Source organism: Botrytis sinoallii (assembly GCF_014898435.1).
Source record: "Botrytis sinoallii strain Bc 23 chromosome Unknown BSIN_020, whole genome shotgun sequence".
Classification (NCBI taxonomy): Eukaryota; Fungi; Ascomycota; class Leotiomycetes; order Helotiales; family Sclerotiniaceae; genus Botrytis; species Botrytis sinoallii.
In genome coordinates, this window is record NW_024066047.1 from 343,318 (window position 1) to 367,115 (window position 23,798).

The window sequence follows — 23,798 nt, forward strand, 5'->3', positions numbered from 1 at the left end:
CAGCTGGATTAGCATTGTGATTCATGACAAGTTAGCTCCTATAGGGCTGAACTAACATCTCGAGACCCAAAAACATGCTCACAACAACTCCGAACTTTTATCACCGAATTGTGAAATGAACGTCAAATCATGTCAACCAATCGTATTCTCCGCTATCAATCATCGTATGAAAGTAACACAGGATATCAGAATCATCACGGTTTGAATATTCTTTATCACATGATTAGTCCCATCTAAGGAACCAAATTCAAACAAGTACTTGGGACTATATAATACAACCATACGATATGCAATCTGACATCGAGGAATTAGCTCTATCCGATCAAAAACATTACATCTTCGTCATGATATCACTACCAAGTCCAATTTCCAATCCTAAAGGACATAGCAATCTACCATATGAATATCCTACATCGAGTTGAGTATTATCTAGATATTTAACCACCCGTCAATGAATCCAGCTTAGATCAATACCTATACATACCACCCCAGCTTCTCGATCGTTCTTTCATGTCATCGGTATAAGAATAATATACATAATGACAAGAAAATACTCATCAGATCTACAGACAATTTAACTGGTTGGCGACAGAAATTTGAGGTTCATGTGGCACCCTCTAGCTGCTATACTTTAAAATTGTATACGTGGATTGACCTTTAATATCTATGTCACTATGTAAAACCACCATCCATTCGTAAACGTGGAATATAGTCCTAGTTTAACAATCATAATTTAGATACCAGGAATTTAAGCAAACGGATAGTTTCATTCAATCAACGTATGTATTGGCTTGTAAAACTAAATTTCTTGTGCATTGAATAGATCCTCCATGATACATTCATGCAGTTTACTATTTGTGGCCAACTATTCAACCATAAAATAAAATATCAATGATTCGGTTTGATCTCATTTCCCAAAAAACCTCCATCACCATTTTCCCCGCGCGCACTTTGCCACCTACCAGCACAAACTGCGACGAAAAATGAAGCAAACCATCCAACCCTACCTATATAAAACCCAAGAAATTATCGAGTGTCATTAATAGCCTCCGTAACCACCACCACTGGGTGGGTATTGATACCCACCTTGACCGCCATAAGGGGGCTGTTGAGGTGGATATTGTTGGCCTGAGTATCCCTGCTGAGGAGGATATTGGTTCTGAGGAGGTCCTTGACCCCATGGATCGGGGGGAGGTGGTCCTTGTTGGCCCCACTGGCCGGAAGGTGGCCCTTGATTCCAATACTCTCCTGGAGGAGGTCCTTGTTCGTAGTTGTTACGTGGAGGGCCGCCGTACTGTTGGCTGTATGGCTGCTGCTGCTGCTGCTGTTGTTCATAGCCTCCGTACTGTTGGTATGGAGGTTGCTGAGATGCATAACCACCTTGTTGTTGATAACTTGGCTCAAGGTAAGTATTCCCACCTTGAGGTGGCTGTGAAGGACCCGTGTTTCCGTACCCGTAATTTGGAGTGCCGTGTTGTCGTCCTGGAGAACCTGGAATTGGGGAGGGGTTTATGTATGATGGTTTAGTATCCAAGCCCTCCATTGCTCCTAGATCTCTAGTTTTGATTTCTGACCAGATAGATCCTGAGGTTTTACCGTGGCCACCGAGGGAGCCATGATTATGATCATGTTGGTCTGAGCCGGTGTGGTTTCGACCGGCCTTTACAGATTCTGAACTGAGTAGATGGTTAAGACCCTGAGCATTTGGATGTTCGTTGATCCAATCTTTTACAGTATCGAACATGTTCTTGTGGATTTCGACATGTTCGTCGCGGAGAGCTGGATGATGGAAGGTGCGTAAGATATCGTTCATGACCTCATCGACCGGCACGCCCGGATTTTGCCACGCGTAAAGTATACGACTGAAGGGGGTCAGCAATTTTGTTGCCACTATAGGAGGAAAGCTTACGGTGTAACATATTGTAAGATAGTGGAAGCCACTCTTCCAGCGCATGAATTCAACATGTTAGAAAAATGATCCTTGGAAAGCATAGAGTGAGTTGGATCAGTGCAATGTGGATCATTCCATGGCTCGAATTGAGAGTTTGCACTGGCTTCAACAACTGTACTGGAACCCTTCTTCAAACTATCAGACACTGCATCAATGATAGGTCGAACAAACGGTGCGAGTAAAGATAGAATAAACACGGTCAATGTCTCACTGATCCTCTCAACCAATGATTCGAGGCCAGGAATCTTGGCAATTGTGTTGTTAATAGCTCTGACAATCTTATCTCTAAACTCGAGAATAGGATAAATCTTCTTTGCAGTTGCCACCGCATCAAAATCAGGGCTCATTCCTGGAACACCTGGACCTGGTGGGCCGCCTGTAGAGCCAGGAGGAGCGTTGAATGTATTTCCAGAAGCTCGAGTTCGCTGGTTGGAATTTTGATATTCTTGAGCGGCAGATTGAGCTTGAAGATCTCGTGCGGTACTTGCTAATCCGCTTCCCATACCAGGAATCTGAGCGAGAAGACCTGCAAAGTCCGTGCCGCTACTTCCAGATCCAAATAACCCACGCTGGCCGTCACCGCCACCACCACTCTGCTGCGCCTTTTGCGCCCCACCCAAAGCAAGATCCATTTCTTCAACTTCAGTTTGAGTGAAATGATCAGTTGCTTCACCAAGCACTGAATGCAAGAAATCAACGGCTCCGAATGTACCTGTGACTAGAGGATAAACATGATGACCACGAATATTGATCTCCGCGTTTACGCCACAATGAGGGAAGACATCACGGTATCCTAATTCTCGCAAAGCCAACTCGCAATAATTTGTGTGGGCTCCAAAGTCTTCCATGCAGTGCAAGGCTTGTCCAAGACATCGAAGGGCTTCACAGAGATCTTCTTCCTTGCCTTTACCATGTGAGCCGCTAGTATACAGTCTACCAAAATGAATACTTCGTGCGAAGCTGAATTTGACGTAACCGGCACTAGTTGCCCAGCCTCCACTTTCGTTGGCAATGTAATTTTTCATACCTGAATTTGGGTCGATTTCGAGCTCTATAGGATTGATAGGGCCACGGAGTCTGGAGTCAAAAGTTCTTGCATCTTCATTATCAGCATAGCCTTTGGGATTATCAATATGCTCTTCGGGTCTATAAACGCCAAGACGCTCTTCTGTGACCTCGAATTCTGCAGTAGCGTAACCAAAAGACAAGAAACTCAGAACCCAAACCTATTTATGATTAGCAAGTATGCCTATGATAATCAAGTAGCCATTTTCTTACCAGAATCCGAATTGTGGGCGCCGATACACCTTTCAAACTTCCCACATCAACTGCTTGAGAGTAATCTCGCAACCAGTTTCCAAAGTAAACCCTCTTGATCATCATACTCGTCCACTTATGACCCTTAATGAAAGCAACGGTCTTGAGCATATCCTCGATATCGCCATGACGAAAGTTCTTGCCCTCGACGTTGGATATACTAGGAATATTACCGGCACCAAAAGCTACTGCGGGGGAAGGTAAAACAAGAAGCAAAATGCATGCTATGAGCAAAAATGACCCGGAGCTGGGTATTAGGAAAGCCATTTTGTGTTTTGATGGATGGTATCACCACTATCACTTTGTACTTTTGGCAAAAGATGAAGAGTAGAAAAGAGGTTTCTAAGATGGGAAAGATGACGAATGCAGAAGAATTATAACATTGCGATTGTTGTTGTAAGCCTTGCCAAGTTACTGAGCCACATCTGACGACCTGAACGCAAACCCCGCCATCATGTGAATCCTCGAGGCTTGAGAATCACGTGACACATGTGAATAAGCTAAAAGATCAATTAAGATTGTCTGCAGGGTGTACCCTGAAGGTCGTCGGTATTTACAGATTTGATGTGGCTCGATTCTCTATCAAAATCTCCTGAGGAAAGATCACCATATTCTGAGTGGCCGGTGTATACATCGATTTTTAATATATACTCGCACTGGGACGGTAACGAGTCATTTGTTGTATACTTATATTCTGATTGCAGAGGAAGGAATTCTGGAGTTTTTGATTGTAAACATCCCATTCCTTTGATTGCTTTCTGTGGCAGCCACATATATCAAAGACGTTGGTTGCACGACTTCCACCGCCCTATTCATTGTCCGAATATTCCGTTTCTCTGTTTACGCCCGTGCCCGACAACTCTCTAGTTTCTTTCTCAATTTGCCTCCCAAAATCGATACAGAATATCGATTCATCCCTCCTATACTTCTGCGATTCTTATTTTTTTTTAATTCGAAAGTCAATACCTTTCGATAAAATCGCGAACATGTCTCCTTCTCGAACTCTCCCAACCCTTACCCAGGCGGAAGTCGCCTCTCACAACTCTGCAGATAGCTGTTATGTTACTATGGGCACAAGGGTCTTTGATGTTACAGATTTCGTTGACAGCCATCCGGGCGGAGGTGAATTGGTATTGGAATACGCTGGTCAAGACGTAACGGCGATCCTAAAGGACGAGCTCTCGCACACCCATTCCGAAGCTGCTTACGATGTTCTTGAGGATTCTTTTATCGGATTTGTTGCTACAAATAAGGTTATCGACACCGCTACCAAGAGTACAAAACCAGATTCCATTGTTCCACTTCCACCTACAAAAGAAGGCTTGAAGGAATTGAAAGAAAATGGATCCGCAAACTCTCTACCCGTTTATGCCAATACTGGAATGTCCACGGAAGACGATTTGAGCAAGGAGACAGATGTTGTGAACGATTACAAGACACACAAGTTCCTTGACCTAAACAAGCCATTGTTGATGCAAATCTGGCGTGGTGGGTTTAGCAAGAAGTTCTACTTGGAGCAAGTTCATCGACCACGTCATTATAAGGGAGGAGAGTCTGCACCTCTTTTTGGGAATTTCCTTGAACCTCTATCAAAGACAGCTTGGTGGGTTGTGCCTATGGTTTGGGTTCCACCTGTCACCTACGGTACATACCTTGCGAGCAAAGGATTCAATAACATCGCTGGAGAAGCAGCGTACTGGTTCTTGGGTCTCTTCCTTTGGACTCTGGTGGAATACATTTTGCATCGATTCCTCTTCCATCTCGATAAGTATGTATATATCCATACACCTCTCCTTTAAATCCGAAAGCGAATATCAAGCTAACGTGTATCTCTAGATGGCTCCCAGACAACCGAGTAGCACTCACGCTCCATTTCTTACTTCACGGCATTCACCACTATTTACCAATGGATAGGTACCGATTGGTTATGCCTCCTACCCTCTTCATTGTTTTAGCGACTCCTTTCTGGAAGCTTGCCCATACTGTGTTCTACTGGGATTGGCATGTGGCTACAGCAGTGTTCTGCGGAGGAATCTTTGGATATATCTGTTATGATTTGACACATTACTTCCTTCACCATCGCACACTGCCTTCGTACTGGAGACAATTGAAGAAGTACCATCTTCAACATCACTTCATGGATTACGAAAACGGATTCGGAGTTACCAGTCGATTCTGGGATTGCATCTTTGGAACTCAACTCGCACCGGCGCCAAAAACTGTATGAAGTGGAGATGGATAACGAATTTGTAAATGATGCAGCTGAACTAGGAAACAATGGTGTGTTTTTGGAACGACTTGACGATATAGAACTATCAAGACATTCTGGTCTCGGCGTTCATGAATTAGGCTGGATACGGAGAGCAGGCTGGCCTTCCTAGAAGAATTAATAGTTTCTTAACCTTTTTAATATCCTAATATAGACTTTTCACTTTCGAAAAATCACAATTCATTACCTTCATATTGTATTTACTACAATTTTTTCTGGCAAAATTTTCACTCAATTCACCTTAAATATTGATCATGGACCAAAAACTTTGCACCGCAGCCAGAATTATTTTGATCGTTCAAAACACGTGGTGCAGGTGCAATGATCAAACTAAGAAGAAACACTAGACTGACTAATTCATGTTTTTCCCACCAGCCACTTTCTGTACAAGACAACAATTCTAACTTTTAAAAGTCTTTCACTAATCCCATATCCATCAATCTTCGACGGTTTCAAAGACCACTAGCCATCATATTTTGTCTGTCTAATTTGCCAAGCAACCATTTGGAACAAGAAGATCATCGAATTTGTAAATTGTCCATTCTCAGGCGAGTAACTACCCTCACCATGTCCGCCTTAGATGTCGAAGCCCTCTTGGATTCAACTGCAGCTGCTACTCCTGTTGAGCAAAACGGATCTACTAAGACTAAAGAATCCGATGACCGCCACAAGGGTGAGCGCAGTGAAAGACGCGACCGTGATAGACTTCGCGATGATAGCAGGGATCGCGACAGAGATAGAAAGCGTCGCGCTCGCAGCAGAGATAGAAACGAGAAAGATGGCACCTCAACCCCAACAAGTGAGCATGGAAGCGCAAAGGGTAGACGGAGAAGTAGAAGCCGAGATGACAATCGTCGACAACCTCGTCGCCGCAGAGATACCCCGGAAGAAAATGGCCGCAGGGATGGAGATTATTATAGAGGAGGTAGGGGTGGCGGACGTCAACGCTCACGTACCAGAAGTCCCGATAGATATTACCGTCCTCGAGGTGACCGCCGTGACCGCGATGAGGTAGACAAGCCTCGAGAAGAACGCCGGCCGAGAAGTCCCAAACGAGAAGGAACACCCCCCTTGACTGAAGATGAACGGGACAGACGCACCGTTTTTGTACAACAACTAGCAGCGCGTCTCAGAACTAAGGAACTCATCGCATTCTTTGAAAAAGTTGGCCCCGTTAAGGAGGCTCAGATTGTCAAGGACAGAGTCAGTGGTAGATCTAAAGGGTATGTGTTTTCTTAATAATCTTGCATGGCTTACTTACTAACTTTGTACAGTGTGGGCTATGTTGAGTTTAAAAACGAAGAATCAGTTCCTGCTGCTATACAACTCACTGGACAGAGACTCCTAGGAATCCCAATCATTGCACAACTCACCGAGGCTGAGAAAAATCGACAAGTCCGCAATCCAGAAGCTACCACTAGTAACCCTAATCAAATTCCATTCCATCGACTATATGTGGGTAATATACATTTCAGCATCACTGAAAGCGATTTACAGAATGTATTTGAGCCATTTGGTGAGCTCGAATTTGTTCAATTGCAAAAAGAAGAGCAAGGACGTAGTCGAGGTTATGGATTTGTTCAGTAAGCTTTTCACATGAAAAGTCTTGTGGTTATGCTAACAAGTACAATAGGTTCCGTGACCCAAATCAAGCTAGAGAAGCGTTGGAGAAAATGAATGGGTTTGATCTTGCTGGCAGACCAATTCGTGTTGGTCTTGGAAACGATAAGTTCACTCCTGAATCTACCGCCAGTCTTCTGCAAAGATTCCATGGCCAAAGCCACCAACAACAATTTCAGGGTTCCGCATTTTCTGGCGCTGGTGGGCGTGGTCCTACCGCTGCTGGCGGCAGCAATTTCGATCGTGCTGGTGGTCGAGATAATGATAAAGGTGCGGGCGGTGCTAGTGCTTTGGACGACACTGACGTTGGCGGCGTGAACTTCAACAATTATAGTCGAGATGCATTGATGAGAAAACTCGCCAGAACAGATGATACCACGGTTGCGGCAAATCACGAAAGAAGAGAAGTATCAAAACCTAAAACAGAAACCAAAGCTTTACCTGTCAATGTCAACATGGCTAGCCGTTGTGTTGTACTTAAGAACATGTTCGATCCTACAGAGTTAGTAATATATCCCCTTCTGTCGATTCATTGCTAACCATTTTCACAGAGAGGACGGTGAGAACTGGGAAAAGGAACTTGAGGATGATGTCCGCGCAGAAGCGGAAGAAAAATATGGCCACGTTGTTCACATTGCTTTAGATCCAAACTCCCAAGGAGATATTTATCTCAAATTCGATCGAGTACAAGGAGGAGAGAATGCCATCAAGGGTCTGAATGGAAGATATTTCGGTGGGCGAATGATTAGCGCTACTCCTGTTGTGGATGCAGTCTACAGCAGTTTGTTCTCTCGCACAAAGGCTATGTGATATGCTAATAATGGCCTACACTCCACTTGTATTAGGGTAACATCTGGTGAGATAAAAATCCGTCTTTTACATACCTAAGACTAATGATGAGTAGATTTTTTATCACAGAAATCTCTATGCGATTGGCATACCTCCGAAAAACCTCGCAATACTTCGATTATTTGAAGCAGTAATCACCTCTATGTTTACAATGCATATTTCAAGTATCTAAGACGATCCGGATCTGAAACTCGCTTCAAGAACCTCAAGCAAACGTCTAAAAACATTGCTGATTTCTTTGTGCAGGAGCTTCTTCTCAAGCCTTACCCTCTGCCTATGATTCCACTGATTGCACATAGGAACACTCTTTACTGTATACAAATTCACTCATTTTCATTTCCTTTCGGCATGCAAGCTTTCGGGTTTGATGGTAGCACACTTTTAGTTAGATGGAGTAATAAAATGATCACCATGACCTTCCATCAATATTCATTATGTGATGACTGTGGTGCTGTTGACCGATGTAACCTAACTGCATACCGAATATATGTTAAGCTAAAAATCACATATTCGGTTAAGGCTCTGCAAGTGCTAGGACCTATTTCAGTATTACTCTGAGCTTTGAACCATTGTAGACATTATTCTTCCAGCCAAGAAAGATGTGGTATGCACGCCAGGTTCTTTTGAATGTTTCTTTTCGAAGCGATTGTCCTCATCTCATGCTTGAAACTTTTGCACCAGCTATAATAGTGTCTAATCGACAATGCCCATTTAAGGTTCGACATCAAGCGAAGTCTTGATATTTATGACAATTGGTCGTGAGAGAGCTCTCCTTAGATGAGTAGGAACTGTCATTTTGGGAAACTGCTTGGGCCTTACAAACGACCCCAGTTGCAATGATCGGAATTCCAAGAAGGCAACACTTAGCTATGACTAGGTATTTATGATTTTGCATGACTGGATCAGTGCTACCTGGCAGTAGTGGACGGACAGCTGAAGCCATTTGCTCAAGGGTTTAGCTTCTATAGTCATTGTTTGCAAGAAATGTAAGCTGTTGGTGTCTCTCTTGAATGCTCAACTCTGTTTTTGACCTAGCGATAGACAGTTCTTCTCCGAATAATATCTTCCTTAGCGAGTTTCGAACTTCATGGAGATGAGAAAGGCAGTTGTGAGAGGAGGCATCAGTGTTGTGCGCAGTTAAAAGTTTTCAATATTTGCTTCACTGACTGCTATTTAGTATGCAACTGCGTATCTAAAACTTTGCCTGAAGAAATGAGTCTCACATTCACTTTATTGGATGCAAGATGAACAATTTAGAAAACAGAATTAAGGCCTAAAAAGTATTGTTGTCACAGGGGTCTCACTGAAAAGAAGTAGAACAGCAAAGATACCAATATTTAGTAGACTACGAAGCTCTCTCTATGAAGAAAGAAAACTTCCAGTCAAAATCTTCTTTGGTCATCGTCAACTGTTGCTCCCAAAACAGCTTAACATTGTACAAGACATAATGCATTTTTCAACCTCCGAACGTTTGCCACTTTGCTTAGAGCTGCCAAAGGACTATTCTTCGACCCCATCCTTCACGATAGCAAGCGCCAACAGTTCAATTGCGCATAATTTTTAGCTTCCGCTCCAAACTAGCCTTAGATGTGATAGCTCTGGAATCATGATCTTTTGTTGAACAGCGAACCTCCAAAACAATAAAGACGAGTAACAGCTGAAGCCAGTTCAAAAAACAGCCATCGTCAAGTCAAAGTTCTCAGCACCTCTACGATTACTTCAAAGCTCATAATCAATATAAAGGAGGCATGTGGGGTTCACTCAATTCACCTCCACAGCTCCGCCACAATTACCCCACAATCTCAACACGCCACACCAACCGAACACATCACCTCCCGAGGTCGACTTTGACGACAATAAGAACAACCTTGGAAACCCTCGATGTCAAACAAAAGATGATTGAGGATATAAAAAAGCAAAATAGAGACTGAGCTCATAGATTCGTTGCGCCAACGGGGAATCGAACCCCGGGCCCAAGCAAACTCGTGAAGATGGATGTCTTCACATGGGAAGCTTGGATTTTACCACTAAACCATTGGCGCTAGTATTTTAGTAATGATGTGCTCAAATTTGAGTAAATATACACTCTCGATTAGCGCCAGATATCTTCCGCAAATTTGTTTTCATCAATGGGCAGTGAATAATTTTTGTTAGTAGCGCATATTTTCTTCTTATACCCACCATGCTTTTCCTTTTCAATTGGAAATATCACTAGGTCTTGATCATTTCATTGCCCAGGTGACGCGTTATGTTGTAGATACGATCGAAAGAGCTCATGCGAAGAGATCTATATCACGTGTCATATGTCAAACAACTTCTCAGAATTAAGAGACGGAAGGGCTTCGATCATTCTGAGACAGGGAAATACTACTAGAATCTCAAATACTCAGATATATATTTTCAAGAGCTTGCACGAGACGCAAATTGAATCTTCATTTGGAGAATCACGTGGATGTCCTGCTCTTCATCTTTTCTTGGGTCTGTGGCCAAGCTGCTCGTTTACATGGATACGTTGCGAGTATATTGCTGAAATGTGTTGGTACTCGCCTAGGGCTTTGAGAGTTGAGAACCATGGCGTTGAGCCAGGACCTTGGATGATGACTCTTATGATTTAGCCACACAATGAAAACGAAATAATTACTTTGGCAGTAGAAATATTGGCGATATTGATATTTCCAGAGATGATTGTGGAATCCTAACTTATCAATTTCTCTTCAAAGCAAGCTTCCTATTAAAGGCCTTTACTTGCAAACAGCAACATTCTCAAATCTTCACATCTAGTAAACGAGGAAACAAACCAGCCAGCTCGTGAAAACTACACCGTATTACTAGTCTTCCAATGCCTTCCCAACTCCCCTTTACGTTGTTGAAACCACCGAGACTCGGCGGTTGTAACAATTGTCGTGTTGGTCTTGACACATACACCGCTGCTCGATGTCCCCGGTCTGATCACATCTACCAGCGATCTTACATGATTAGAGGTAATCATAAGCTGTGAAGAGAGTTATTTCTCATTTATGTGTTGTTTACCAACAATGTGCTTATTTTCACCTCTGGGATGCTTGTGAAAAGTCACCGTAAAGTATCTGGAAAGTATCGAGGAAATAGAGTTGAGGTGATCCAACTGTTGTTCATTGGCATTGTGAAAATTTACGAGTTTGTGGAGTATAATTAAGTCAAACGATAGGCTTTGGGAGCTACTTAAGACTGCTTTCTCTCCATCTTCTTTACTCCCGTATCATTCCACAAGTCACATTTCCATTCTCATCACTTCATCACTTCCTCACCCATTACCATGCCCCGAAAATCTCCATCATGCCCGGCCTAACCGAGACCAACGACGACAACGTCATTTTCGAGACCGGCAAAAGCGAGACCGAACGACCAGCTCTTCAGCACGAAATCGCCAAAGACCACTTCAAAAACTTAGTCAAAGCCCCTATCGACCTCTCCAAGCCCGGACTCAAGATTCTCGATCAAGCACCTGCAGATGGTAAATTCCCTATCCTCATTTCCCACAACCACCCAAACAAAAGCAACACATAACAACCCCCCGGCATCTGGCTCAAAGACGTCGCCGCCCCTCCCCAGCCCAACACAAATACATCGGAACCGACATCGTCGACTCCTACCCCTCTCCCGCCCCCCGCACTTCAGCTTCTTCTCACAATCCATGACTTCCGACTGGCCGTCCGACCTCACCTCCACATTCGATCTAGTACAATCACGCTTCGCTCTTCCAGGTGCAGGAATACATTCTCCACGTTCCGTAGTCTCGCGACTCGTTGGGCTCGTAGAACCAGGCGGATAGTTCCAGCAATCCGAAATGGTGTTTACCCCCTGGCCATCCAATGGACCTGCCATGAAAGAATTCCAAAAAGCATGGATCGATGTATTTACCATTGTATCGGAGGACAAGAACTGGAGTACTTGTATGATTTTGAGAAATGGTATCGCGAGATGGGATTAGAAGATGTGCAGTATGAGATCTATACGATTCCCATTGGGGCAAAAGCGGAGTGAGAGGATTAGGGATATCAGTATTGAGAGTTTTGGGCTGACTTGTTGGGGATTGGTGGATACTACGAAAGATGAGTCTTCTTGTATATTCTGGGGATGAAAGTGGGAGATGACATGCTTATGATTCCTATCTAGTATTGCCACCTATATCCATCTCACCGGAAAGAATTGCTACATTGCCCCAGCGACTTCGCAAGGAATTGACGGAAATTGGTGGAACTTGGCAATCATTCACTATCTAGGGTCGTAAAAGGGTATAGAACAAAGCCCTCGCGGACTCACAATTGGCAAAGCTATAAGGCAATTTGAACATCAAGGAATGGAGACGTTGTTAGAAACAAAACTTTTGATTCTTGAATTTGAGTGACGATCATGATGGTACATTTTATACATATCTCCTATTTTCTTTAACGTCCAGTCCATGCCAGATCCCACCCATCATTAGAGCATAAGGCGCGCAATAATAATACAATGCTCTAAATCCGCTCAGAAAATTTTCTACTTTGACTTTTCCTCGCTATTCTCTTCCACTGATCTCATCATTTCATTGTTCTCCTCAGCCGCCCTCTTCATCTCCTCATACCCCTCGTAAACACCAACCTCCTTTGGCTCCTCTCTAAATTCCAACGTCTTGATCGGTTCATTCGCCTCCTTCTCCGTAATCCTCTGCCTCCATGCCCGACCACTTTGTGCCAAGTACTTCAAATGCGCAATAAATTTACTATTCCTTTCCTCAGCCCATTTGGTGTCTGGCTCATCTGATCTTCTCAAAGCTGTCTTTCTTCTCAATTGGGTTGCTTTATAAAGATTCATAGCCCTTTCGTGATCGTGAATTTCCGATAATGCGTATTCAACAACCCATTTATCGTCTTTAGTCAACTTTTCCGGTCGTACTACGTAGCTGTCGTTGACCTTGTTGCGAATGGCAAGATGCATTGCTAAAATCTCTTTTTCAGGTGCTTCCTCTGGAAGAGTTGACTCGATATCTAACATTAGTGTCTTGTCGTTGGTATCATCTGTTTCACTTGAAGTGAAAGACTCATCCGTTGAGCTTTCTTGAGACTCTGATGACTCATGATTTGAATCAGAGAAATCCGAAGTTTCCTCAGCGGAGTCAATTAATAGATCCTCATTTTCAACAAGTTCCGGCTCCCGAGCTTCAGATGCTTCGACGTTGTTGTTTTGAGCGTCCGAAGTTTCTTCAGCTGGGTCGACGAGAAGACCTTCTTGAATGACTGTTTCCTCAATGGCAATTTCCCTAAGATCGCTAGGTTTTGCTTCCTCACTTGAGTCTTCGGGTTCCTTTTCCTCGTCTCTCTCTTCAATTTCCTCTTCTTCCTCTCCCTCCCCATCGCCGTCCTCTTCAATTTCCTCTTCCTCTTCCTCTTCTTCTTCCTCGTCATCCTCGTCATCCTCCTCGTCATTCTCTTCGTCGGCATCCTCATCCGCTTCTGCAGTAGTCTTTTCCATATCCTCGTCGTGCTCTGTTTCTTCAATCTCTTCCATTATGTCAACTGTCTCTTCATCGACATCAACATTATCTTCTTTCCACAGTTTATTCTCGCTCTCTCCCGCAGCATCAGCTTCACCTTGTTCATTATAAGATGAGGTTGAAAGGAACTCTTCCACACGTTGTTCCACCTCATCCAACGTCAAACCAGTGACATCATGATGCTCAACCAAGCTCTCAGCGATTTCCTTTGCACTCTTGATCTCAAATTCATCATTTTCCATACTTTCTTCAATCTTGGCACGAAGATCTTCCCATTCAGCATTCTTCTTCTCTTCCAACTGCTCTTCTTCGCCCTTCTCACCATGTAGACCAAGAACTCGAGCTTCGAATGCTTCAATCTCTGCTTTATTTGTGTCTTGAATCTTTTGTATCTCTTCCTCTTCCATAGGCTCAGCGAAAATGTACATAAATGGCGTCTCGACATTACCACGAGTTTCGAAATGTAAACGCAATGATTTTCCTGGGAATCTAGCAGTTGCACGATCTAAGGCTTTGTTGAGCAAATCAACGCTGAGTTTAAATTCCCTATCTCCGGTGGTAGTATCCGTCGTTCCGTGAATAGTATTGTCTAATTCTGGTAAACTGATATATTGGAAACCGAAAATTCGCTCAATGTTGTGATATGCAACAAAGATGCCATCCATACGACCCATTCTGACTTGTAGAGAGTACTTTAAGAATGCAGCTCTGATCATATCAAAGTACTCTCGTTCAAAAGAATTATATTCTCCATGAAGGCTAAAGATCTCGTAGCCACTTCCTTCTGCGTAGTTCTCAATATCCATGCGAATGGAGATTACAGCTCGAGTCTTTAGATCAAACATGCCGCTCCCCGGAAGGCGGGGATCGTGGGCATCGAGTTGGGATCGCATAAGGAAATCGCCCATAGTAGTATAATGGAAGGATTCAACTTCGTTACGTTGATCTTCTGTGATTGAGTTCGAGTTTTCTTTTCGATACTGTTCAAACTCTTCTTTCGGTAAAGTGAGAAGCTTCTCCATTGATTTTCCAAGCATACTCAATATATTGGCTGTATCAAATTGCTTGTCCGCATCAATGGCATAAACTCCGTCTCTCTCCCTCAGGAATACTGCTGATGGACCTCGCTGGAGCGCAGTGAAGGAATTGAATTCAACAGGGAAATTTTGTGATAGCATGCTTGTATTGATTGGCCTCCACTGTGATAGCAAGAAATGAAAGTGGGCAAGAGATGCCGACATACTTGAAGTTGAACCTGTATACTTTCTCTTTTCATGTTTGGCAGTCTCAATCAATGCTTCATCCCTCGAAGAAGTGACATACTGTTTCAAAGCGGTGAAATCAAATTCACTGACGGGCATAATCTTCTGCAAATAAGGATCAAAGTTGAACACACGCGAACGAGGATCCTGTAGGTGATACACTCCAGGGTTGAACAGGGCTCTTTCAAGTCCATATGATAGTCCAGGAACTGGAGGTTGCTTCTTCTGTACTGGTACTAGCTGAAGAGAATCGGCATCTACCGATTTTACTTCAAATGCAGTTGTGCCGGGAGACTTTCTCATTGGGCCTGTCTTGATTTCTTTACCCTTTGCAGGCGCAGCTTTTTCGCGACTTGGTTTCTGCTCCTTGGCAGATTTAGACTTTCTATCCACAATCCTCCTGACCGGACCTTGAGGAATAGATTCAAACGAAGCCAGCATTCCAGCTAGATTAGTTGATGAGCTCACAGCTTCAGAAACCATATCCTCCTTTTTTGGCCTTGGCCTATTGACAAGAGATGCACGCAATTCTTTCATAACTTGAGTCCGGTCTGTGGTAGTTAAGCCTCCCTTTTGAATAAGATCGACGAGATCCTTTCTTGCAGCAGCTTCACCCTTTTCAGCTACCATGGTTTCGTAGATGGAATGCAGCTGCCAAGGAGCTATCTTCAAATTCTTTGTGTCATCACGGGCAGCACTTTTGCTTTCAATTTTTCGGATCAAGCTCTTCGAGCTGGTCGAATTGACATAATTGATAAGCTTTTGCTTGACCTTTTTGATTCGATCCTTCGACTCGATTTCTTCTTCGTTTATCTTTTTGTTTGTTACATCACCGCTTGTAGTCTTTGACTTTGGCGTGCCCTTCTTCGCATTCTTCTTCGTCTTCGATTTTGGTTTTGAGCCAGAGTCTTTGACGTTTGTTTGATTCCCATCTTCGGGATTTATGTCCCCTTGGCCCAAGGTAGCCTGCTGCTGTTTGACCTTCTCTTGCTCATTGACCTGCTTCGCCGGTTTCTTCTTTTTCGACTTCGCGGCTCTTTTTGCTTTCGACGCTTCCATCAAACTTTGCAGAGCAGTTGAATCTGCCGTTTGAGTGTCACCACTATCTTTTGGAGCATCATTGACCTTCTTGGTGTCAGTATTCGTGTTTTTCTTCTTGTAATTAAGCCGTGTCGTCGTAAATGTGGCGGCATTTCTAGGTGCCCGCGGCGCGCCCCGTATCGCATTTGAGTATAGAGGAAGAGCATCTGAAGCTCCAAGAAGTTTCGAGAGGCATGATGTACAGACGTATGGTTGCTGCAGCTTAGGAGTCCGCCGACTTAGAGAGACAAACATGAGAATGATTTAGAAAATAAATCTCTTTTGTTCATGCAATTAGTTGGATTTGTTTCTTATCGACTATGATCTCGATTTTTTTTTCTTGATTGTCTACCACCTCTATCTTAGCGTACTTTACGGGACAGGGCGTGCAGGGGGCCCGATACCCTTAATACTCCACAGGAAAAACGATCCCCATTCTGAAATGAATTCACCGAAGCTCAATTACCGATCAGGCTTTGTTAATGAATGAATATATTGAGAGAGGTCAAGCAAGGTTTGGAGTAGTTGGTGAGAAATTGAGGCACTTTTCAATTGTGACTAGATCGCATCCATGTATTGCATATAGCACAGTATCTTTTGATAGAGATCAAAGAGCACCAGAGCAGCTAAAAAATATTCAAGTACATTTCCATTGTCATTGTACCCATAATACAAACCAAGCAATCACGCGGAGTATTATGCCATAATATCCACACATTCATTTTGAACACCGTCTCAGCGCCAATCGTAACAGAATCAAGCAAATGGGTATATGCGTAGAGAGCATCCGTTTATCTCAAGCCAAACGCCCACCAATGCCAGCCATGCAACACCGTTAATAAAACCTTCCATCGTCCTCTTTGTAGCACGCACCTATACCTTTCCCAAAACACCGTATCCACCCAAAACAACGCAAGATTCGAAGCAACTAATGTCCTGGTAAAGCTTCGTGTGCTACAGCACAAGCTTCTTCAAATGTCGCCTGAGCCTCTTGTCTCTTTCCAGAGATGTCATAAAATTGTGCTAACAACCCTTCGGCAACAGAAACCCATAGCTTGTTCTTGCTATGGTTGGCTTGCTTTAGTGCAGCTAAAGCACTCTTTTCTGCTTGGTCCCCTAGACAGTTGTTGAAGAACTTACTGCACATGATGTTAAGGACAAGGCATAAGAACTGCGTGTTGTGGGAAGCCTTTGCCTTAGCTAAAGCTGCAGACAGGTGATTTTTAGTCTCGTGAATCATAGCGGAATTTCCGGTCTTGACAGTCGCCCGAAGTATTGAGAATGCTGTCTGGATATCTTTAGTAGGATGATTGACGCAATATGGCTCGAGTTTCGAAATAAGCGTAACATTCTCGATGGGATCTTGCCAAATTTCATCTTGTAGAATCAAGAGAACATTGAGAGCGGCAAGAATTGCAATATCACGCTCAACCTGATCTTCGGAGGACAAATCATGTAGTTGAAATGTCTCATGCTGGAAGACTTTCAAAGCAGCCTTCAAATCGCCAGTTCCCTGAAAATAGACCCCTTCCAGATAGAGAGTAAGAGTTCCTAATCGCCCCGACAAGGGAATTTCAAACTTTTCTGCAGCAGCTGTTATACAATTCATAGACTGTTTTACTTGTGACCAATTACCCACAGCAGCGCAACAGAATGCCATGTAAATGTGCAAATAGCATAGAATATGACCACGCCATTGTTGTTTGGCAACAATCTCGGACAATAGGCCAGGGGAGGCTCTAGATGCTCGAGATTCATCTCCTGCAATAAATGTTAGCATTAATGTATAGAGGAGAAAAATACCGATTACCTATAATTCTGCCTAGACCTTCTTTGAGAAATCTCACGGCTTTTTGATCGAGGGGGTTTTTGTGCATTAAAACTATTCCTGATAGTAGATAACTGTAATCATGTTAGAAATTCTCAGAGCGACTCGAAAAGCGTGTGATACGAACGTTAAGGCATATGCATCTCTCTTATTCAAAAATGACATGACTATCTGGCCTCGCCCATCTTCCCTCGTACTCAAAACATTTCGGGTATCTTGACTGATGAGATTTTTGACTTTGTGAGCGCCATCTATAGGTATAGCAAGGGTGTCATTTTCGATGCTCCATGCCGTGTTTTTTAATAAATCATCCATAACCATCTGCATTGCCCTCAAAGTACTCAGCATCTGAGCTGGATCTCCACGAAGTATACTACAAATTACATCAAGAATATGAGTAAGACCAATGAGCTGAGGTATGCTACTTTTATTGTCAAGCTGATAGGTTCGTGCCGCAGCAATAGCTCGTTGAACATGCTCAATTCCATCTACTCCGGCGGACTTTAAGTGGGCAATAGCTTCCATGAGGGATGCAACAATATAAACAGAACGATCTCCCTGTTGGTTCGCAAGGGTTGAAATGCCTCGAATATTTTGTATGGCCGCATGGTTATCTGTTGGAGTCCTTAATTGTAAAGCATGTGATGCTCTAAGAAATCGGAATACGTAGACCCAGGAATTGTGTTGATAGCTAATTACAGTCAGCGATTATAGACAATATACTCGATACCATTTACGTACGCTTGCGCATCGGAGATATGGCTGTCAAGTGTTTTCATGGCTGCTTTTGGATTCTTCTCGAACATCAATCGCGCGAATAAGAACTGCATTACATATTTGAGGTCGTAGTAGTGATTCTAATCTCATGTTAGAAACTGTAGCCACGAAATGAAAAGTGTGTCATACTCTTTCGCAAAGTATTATGCCTTGACTAAGCATGGTCTCTGCCTCTGCATAATTGTTTGTCTCTTCGTATATAATTCCGGCAATCCGCAGTCGAACTTTAGCCTCCAATCTTGCAGGAAGCTTTAATTGCTTCAGTGCAATAGTCAAACATTCCAGCCCCATAGTAATAAGTTTGTGATATGCGTGAATATTTTCTTCCGTCATGGCGATCGCAACTGCTGGTGCAAGTTCATGCGCTGCGCCGAAATACTCCTCTGCCAGCGAGATCAAAAGTAGAGGATAATCAAGTTGCGTCGGGGGTTTCGCATGGGCTACTTGAGGATTTATTTGTTCCATTGGCATGTTTGACGGAGGTAGTATGCGATGTTGCGGGGCGCGTTGATTGAGAGGATATTGTTGCTGAATGGGTTGTGGAATTTGAACCTGAACCTGAACTTGGGGTTGAGGTTGAGGTTGAGGTTGATAATACTGCGGCGCGGTGGACGGTGCCGTACGAAAACTGTCGGGCGCATATCCAGTCGTGGGCATGTTATATTGAAGTTGAACATTTGGATTCCAATATGGTCTTTGATCCTGCTGCATAGCTCCTCCCATCTGGTATTGTTGCACGCTTGCACCGTTCTGCATCATCATACCGTTCCTATCGTATTGAGGCGAATTGTCCTGCGGAGGATATGCGTTTGGATCATACCCGGGCCAAATATTGGGCATGCCATGATTTCGAGACATAACTCGCCCCTCTTTTGAATAACCCTCAGTCACAATATATCCGCGCGGTGGTGAAATATAAGAGATATAATAAATATAAATGAATGTTCACGAGCATTTCCAGAACATTGAAAGGATGAATGACATAAGAATACTCTGCAAGGATGCTAACTAGGTGATCAGAGTCAGCCAATGAGAATCGATGGGTTTCACCGAAGTCCTTCCCGATAATCTCCATGAGTTTTCAGCACAATTTTGCAAGTGGGTGTTGTGGGTGTGAAGCAAAAGGAGGTCTGTACATCTGCTGGCGTGTGTACTTCACTACTTATAATCTGTTCAATCTCCCGTTCCTTTTTTCTTGTACCAATTTCAACTCGTTTCCCGTTCAATAGATGTATGTATATCTAGTACAATCTATCAATCTGTCTTTCGTTATTACAAAAAGCGACCATTTCACGCCCCGTTACACCAACACAGTTCTAGAAGCTTTTAAATAAAAGTTATTCACAATCCAATTAGGATGGAGTGGCTTGGACATGCAAAGATTGGATTTACCCATCCTCCAAATCCCATAAGCCTCAAAAGTAAAGATGGTTCTACAACAGATCTTCTCAAGATATGTGAAGAGTCAACTCCGCCATGTCGTCTCAACCCCCTTTTGTTCAATGGTAATGGAATTCCTTTTTGCAATGAATGGTTTGGACGTAAAGTGACTAACTCCATTAGGTCACATGCAAACGTTCTGGACCGTTGTAAAGAACGATGGACCTCCTATTTACTATAAACGAAAGCTATTTGAGAATAAGGATCCAGCTTTCCAAGGCTCTTTTGCTGTTGATTTCGTAGTCCATGAGCCATATAGCGAGGTTGATGATACTTTGCCTATTCGTACTACATACTATACGGATGAAGAGTTCTCAGGAATTGCATCTTTAGATAGTCGGCCAATGCTCGTGACTTTACATGGACTTTCCGGTGGTTCTTACGAGATCTATCTCAAGCATGTATTGGAGCCTTTGGTTGGAGCCGATCATGCTTCAAAATGGGAGGCATGCGTTATCAATAGTCGTGGATGTGCCAAACATAAAATCACGAGCAGTGTACTGTACAATGCAAGAGCTACATGGGATACTCGACAGACAATTGCTTGGCTGAGAAAGACCTTTCCTAACAGACCTTTGTTTGGTATCGGTTTCTCTCTAGGAGCTAACATTCTTACCAATGTATGTTCCTCAATTGTTCCCGTTCTACTTAATCTTCCCTACTTGTACACATCTTCCCCCCCTCCCCTTGCAGTTTGCCTCTTGATGTTTGCCATGATTCCTACGTATCCTCCTACTTGTACCTTGACTTTATTAACACATCCTAGTATATCGCCGAAGAAGGAGATGCATGCGTCCTCAAAGCCGCCGTCGTTTGTTCCAACCCCTGGAACTTAGATGCTGGATCACTCGCTCTCCAAAGAACCTGGCTTGGAAGAGAAGTTTACTCCAAGACCATGGGTAGCAATATGAAAAGACTCGTTGAACTTCATCATGACCAGATCATCAAAAATCCAAAGATTGATTTTGACAAGATCAGGAACATCACCTACCTGCACGAATTCGATCGACAAATTCAAGGTCCTGCTTGGGGTTACCCTACGGAGGGTGCATACTACAGAGACGCTTCATCAACAGATTCGCTACTGGCTGTGAAAATTCCTTTCTTTGCTATAAATGCTGAGGATGACCCTGTAAGCATCACTCACTTCTCTTGGACCTCAATACCTACTAACATATCTGCAGATCGCTACCGGTGAATGCTTACCACGTGAAGAAATCAAGAAGAATCCATACACAGTGCTGTGTACCACATCTCTAGGTGGCCACTTATCATGGTTTGAGATCGGGGGTCACAGGTGGCATGCTCGCCCAGTAAGTTGAAGCTTTCTCGATTCATATAACTACCACTAATAAAATGCAGTGTGTCAACTTCCTGAACAAAATGGCTTTCGAAGTACAACTTGACACCATTGTTCCTCCTGACGCACACGATTCCGCTGATTTGAGTCCCCCTCGCCCTAAATTTCAACCGATGGTTCGAAAATGGACTTGAGATTCCGCTATTATAAGCAACTTGAACTGGAGATGTTAGAATAGAGCGAGGCATGTTTTATAGACTTTATTTAGATATCGTAGCAATTCTCAAACACAGTAATAATCTAATGTCAATACACCGCTGGTATACCTCAAATGCCATTTTTAATCCTCGTCCCACCCAAGTTGCATTCGCCATAACGCCCGAATATAATTATGCCTGCCTGCCTGTCTTTCCCACAATGATAATCTTCGACTGAAAATCCGTAATTCGACCTTTCAAGCAAACGAAACGGTCTTCTTTTTAGGCTTCAAAGGTTTCGTTCCAGCCAATGCCTCTCCCCTCACATTATCACCCTCATCATCTCCCCCTCTATTTCTCTTTTTCCTCAAACCCTGCTTCATTTCACTTAATTTTTCCTTTTGTAATTGCTGCTTTCTCTCATGCTCTGCCTTTCTCGCCTCTCGAATCTCTTCCATCTGACGGGCTCTCATCATCTTACTCTCGATTTGGCCATCCTTGTCCGCGTTTACCATTGCGAGAATCGTCATCATGGATTCCTATTTGCGCAAGTGATTAGTCCAAGTTCCTCATGTAAATAATTGATCGACCCAATCTCCCAACCCCAATCTCAATTTTTCCTTCTCATCCCACACGCTCCAAGACAAAAATAGACAAACAGAAAAAACCCACCCTATCATCCACAAAAACCTTCCCCTTCTTCTTTCCCTTTGGCTTCTCTACTCCCACCGGTGTAATCATGTTTAGCGCCGGGATACCCAATTCCTTCTCCGTATAAACTCTCCTCTTCTTCTTCAACGTCGCCAATTTACTTCCTTGCTTCTGCTGTTTTGGTGGGGCTCCCTTAGACTGTGTAGCTTTTTTGCCTTTCGATTTCGAGACTCCATCGCTTTGAGCTCGAGAAACGGTTTTGCTGTTGCGGATTCCAGAGCCGTTTGCAGCATGCTTGGATGCATTTTTGTTTTTTACGGTACTGGTGCGGGAAGGCGCCATTGTGATGGTAGTTGAATTGAATGGTGTTGTGAGGAGGAATGTTTGGTGATAGGATTTGGTATGCGATAAAAGATTTACTGATATGCGATGGTTCGATGGAAATTTACATTTTTTTGCCAAGAAAGCGGCGAGCTAGCGGACGGGGTGGAGCAATGAATGCCCCCCGCGAAACTTTAGAGACACCCTTTGAGCCTATCAGACAATTATTTCGACGAATTACCTAGTAATGTTCAGAAGCCGTTTACTTTAGGAGTCTGGAGGTGAATTAGAAATGCAGGTGCTGAGTATACGAAATACAAATATACATATATATGATCTTCTTCTAATGCTAGATCCTTATCTATAAATGGCTTGGTATATTTTTTTAACCCTCCTTGTTAACTTGGAATCTCCTAGCCATTCCTGCAGCCATTCCTGCAGCCATTCAATATCTGAGTCCAGTATGTCCATTCATGACAAGTCAAAATCCCACACCAAATATTTCTTTTGATATCATTACAATTTCCCCTCAAGTGCTCAAAGTACCCTTTGTACTTGGAACCTCACCCTCTCTACCCGCTACTATCGAAGTAGCCTGTCTAACTGCCACAGCCAATGCCTTGAACGCACTCTCCGCTCTGTGGTGATCGTTATCACCCCTCAAACAATCCACATGTAATGTGATTCTTGCGCCCTGTGCAAAACTCTGCAGACAATGTGGGATCATTTCACAACTCAAATCTCCAATCTTCTCTCTTTTGAGTCCCAAATCTATCACACTAAATGGGCGGTTTGAAATATCGACAACCGCTCGCGAAAGTGCTTCATCGAGGGGGCAGTATGCGGATCCAAAACGTGCAATGCCTACAGGGGTTCCAAGAGCTTTTGCAAATGATGTGCCGAGTGCGATACAGACATCTTCAGCGGTATGGTGGTCATCGACTAAAATTTAAATTAGCATTTATATGGCCAAAAACGAATCCCGCAGAAGAATAGATGAGAGGACAAAAACATACTGTGTAGATCTCCTTTGCAATTGATCGCTAAACTCCAACCAGCATGCTTTGCCAAAGCATGCAACATATGATCCAAAAATCCAATTCCAGTATGGATAGCAATGTGTTGTGACTTTGATACCTGGGAAGCATGTCCCTCTTCACCACTGAGCAATTTCTTATCAGTATCCGCTGGGAACTCTCCTCCATCGAGGTTGATTGCCAGTTGAATACTAGTCTCATTTGTATCGCGCGCAAGCGCCGTTGATCTTACTGGAGCCATTGTTGTGATTAATAAGATATTGAGTAAAATTTGTGATGAAGGGGTTATGTATTATATCACACTTTACTACCACAGATACTGGTTCCAAAAAATTATATCGGTCGGACTATTGGTCGGAATGAACCGAGGCGGGACCATGAATAATG

The 23,798-nt window shown here is 43.4% G+C and overlaps 8 protein-coding genes across 8 annotated transcripts; 3 read left to right on the plus strand and 5 right to left on the minus strand.

The window, feature by feature from the left end:
* Positions 1–1,039: 1,039 nt before the first annotated feature.
* EAF02_009510 (uncharacterized protein) lies at positions 1,040–3,535 on the minus strand (the record flags this gene model as incomplete). Its single annotated transcript, XM_038905558.1, has 3 exons — positions 1,040–1,862; positions 1,910–3,177; positions 3,230–3,535. 3 exons carry the CDS (start codon positions 3,533–3,535, stop codon positions 1,040–1,042), a joined length of 2,397 nt encoding a protein of 798 aa, XP_038754616.1.
* A 719-nt stretch (positions 3,536–4,254) lies between these two features.
* EAF02_009511 (uncharacterized protein) lies at positions 4,255–5,495 on the plus strand (the record flags this gene model as incomplete). Its single annotated transcript, XM_038905559.1, has 2 exons — positions 4,255–5,036; positions 5,105–5,495. The coding sequence occupies 2 exons, from the start codon at positions 4,255–4,257 to the stop codon at positions 5,493–5,495; spliced, it is 1,173 nt and encodes a 390-aa protein (XP_038754617.1).
* Positions 5,496–6,104: 609 nt separating this feature from the next.
* Positions 6,105–7,967, plus strand: EAF02_009512 (uncharacterized protein; the record flags this gene model as incomplete). Its single annotated transcript, XM_038905560.1, has 4 exons — positions 6,105–6,760; positions 6,812–7,120; positions 7,171–7,659; positions 7,709–7,967. 4 exons carry the CDS (start codon positions 6,105–6,107, stop codon positions 7,965–7,967), a joined length of 1,713 nt encoding a protein of 570 aa, XP_038754618.1.
* Positions 7,968–12,524: 4,557 nt separating this feature from the next.
* Positions 12,525–16,115, minus strand: EAF02_009513 (uncharacterized protein; the record flags this gene model as incomplete). The annotated part of the gene is made up of 1 exon (XM_038905561.1): positions 12,525–16,115. One exon carries the CDS (start codon positions 16,113–16,115, stop codon positions 12,525–12,527), a length of 3,591 nt encoding a protein of 1,196 aa, XP_038754619.1.
* Positions 16,116–16,248: 133 nt separating this feature from the next.
* Positions 16,249–19,323, minus strand: EAF02_009514 (uncharacterized protein; the record flags this gene model as incomplete). Its single annotated transcript, XM_038905562.1, has 5 exons — positions 16,249–17,621; positions 17,671–17,762; positions 17,816–18,379; positions 18,430–18,545; positions 18,595–19,323. The coding sequence occupies 5 exons, from the start codon at positions 19,321–19,323 to the stop codon at positions 16,789–16,791; spliced, it is 2,334 nt and encodes a 777-aa protein (XP_038754620.1). The 3' UTR covers positions 16,249–16,788.
* Positions 19,324–19,822: 499 nt separating this feature from the next.
* Positions 19,823–21,399, plus strand: EAF02_009515 (uncharacterized protein; the record flags this gene model as incomplete). The annotated part of the gene is made up of 5 exons (XM_038905563.1): positions 19,823–19,970; positions 20,029–20,525; positions 20,672–21,037; positions 21,090–21,218; positions 21,268–21,399. The coding sequence occupies 5 exons, from the start codon at positions 19,823–19,825 to the stop codon at positions 21,397–21,399; spliced, it is 1,272 nt and encodes a 423-aa protein (XP_038754621.1).
* A 260-nt stretch (positions 21,400–21,659) lies between these two features.
* On the minus strand, positions 21,660–22,395 carry EAF02_009516 (uncharacterized protein; the record flags this gene model as incomplete). The annotated part of the gene is made up of 2 exons (XM_038905564.1): positions 21,660–21,941; positions 22,075–22,395. 2 exons carry the CDS (start codon positions 22,393–22,395, stop codon positions 21,660–21,662), a joined length of 603 nt encoding a protein of 200 aa, XP_038754622.1.
* Positions 22,396–22,649: 254 nt separating this feature from the next.
* On the minus strand, positions 22,650–23,652 carry EAF02_009517 (uncharacterized protein; the record flags this gene model as incomplete). Its single annotated transcript, XM_038905565.1, has 2 exons — positions 22,650–23,316; positions 23,391–23,652. The coding sequence occupies 2 exons, from the start codon at positions 23,650–23,652 to the stop codon at positions 22,904–22,906; spliced, it is 675 nt and encodes a 224-aa protein (XP_038754623.1). The 3' UTR covers positions 22,650–22,903.
* Positions 23,653–23,798: the final 146 nt, after the last annotated feature.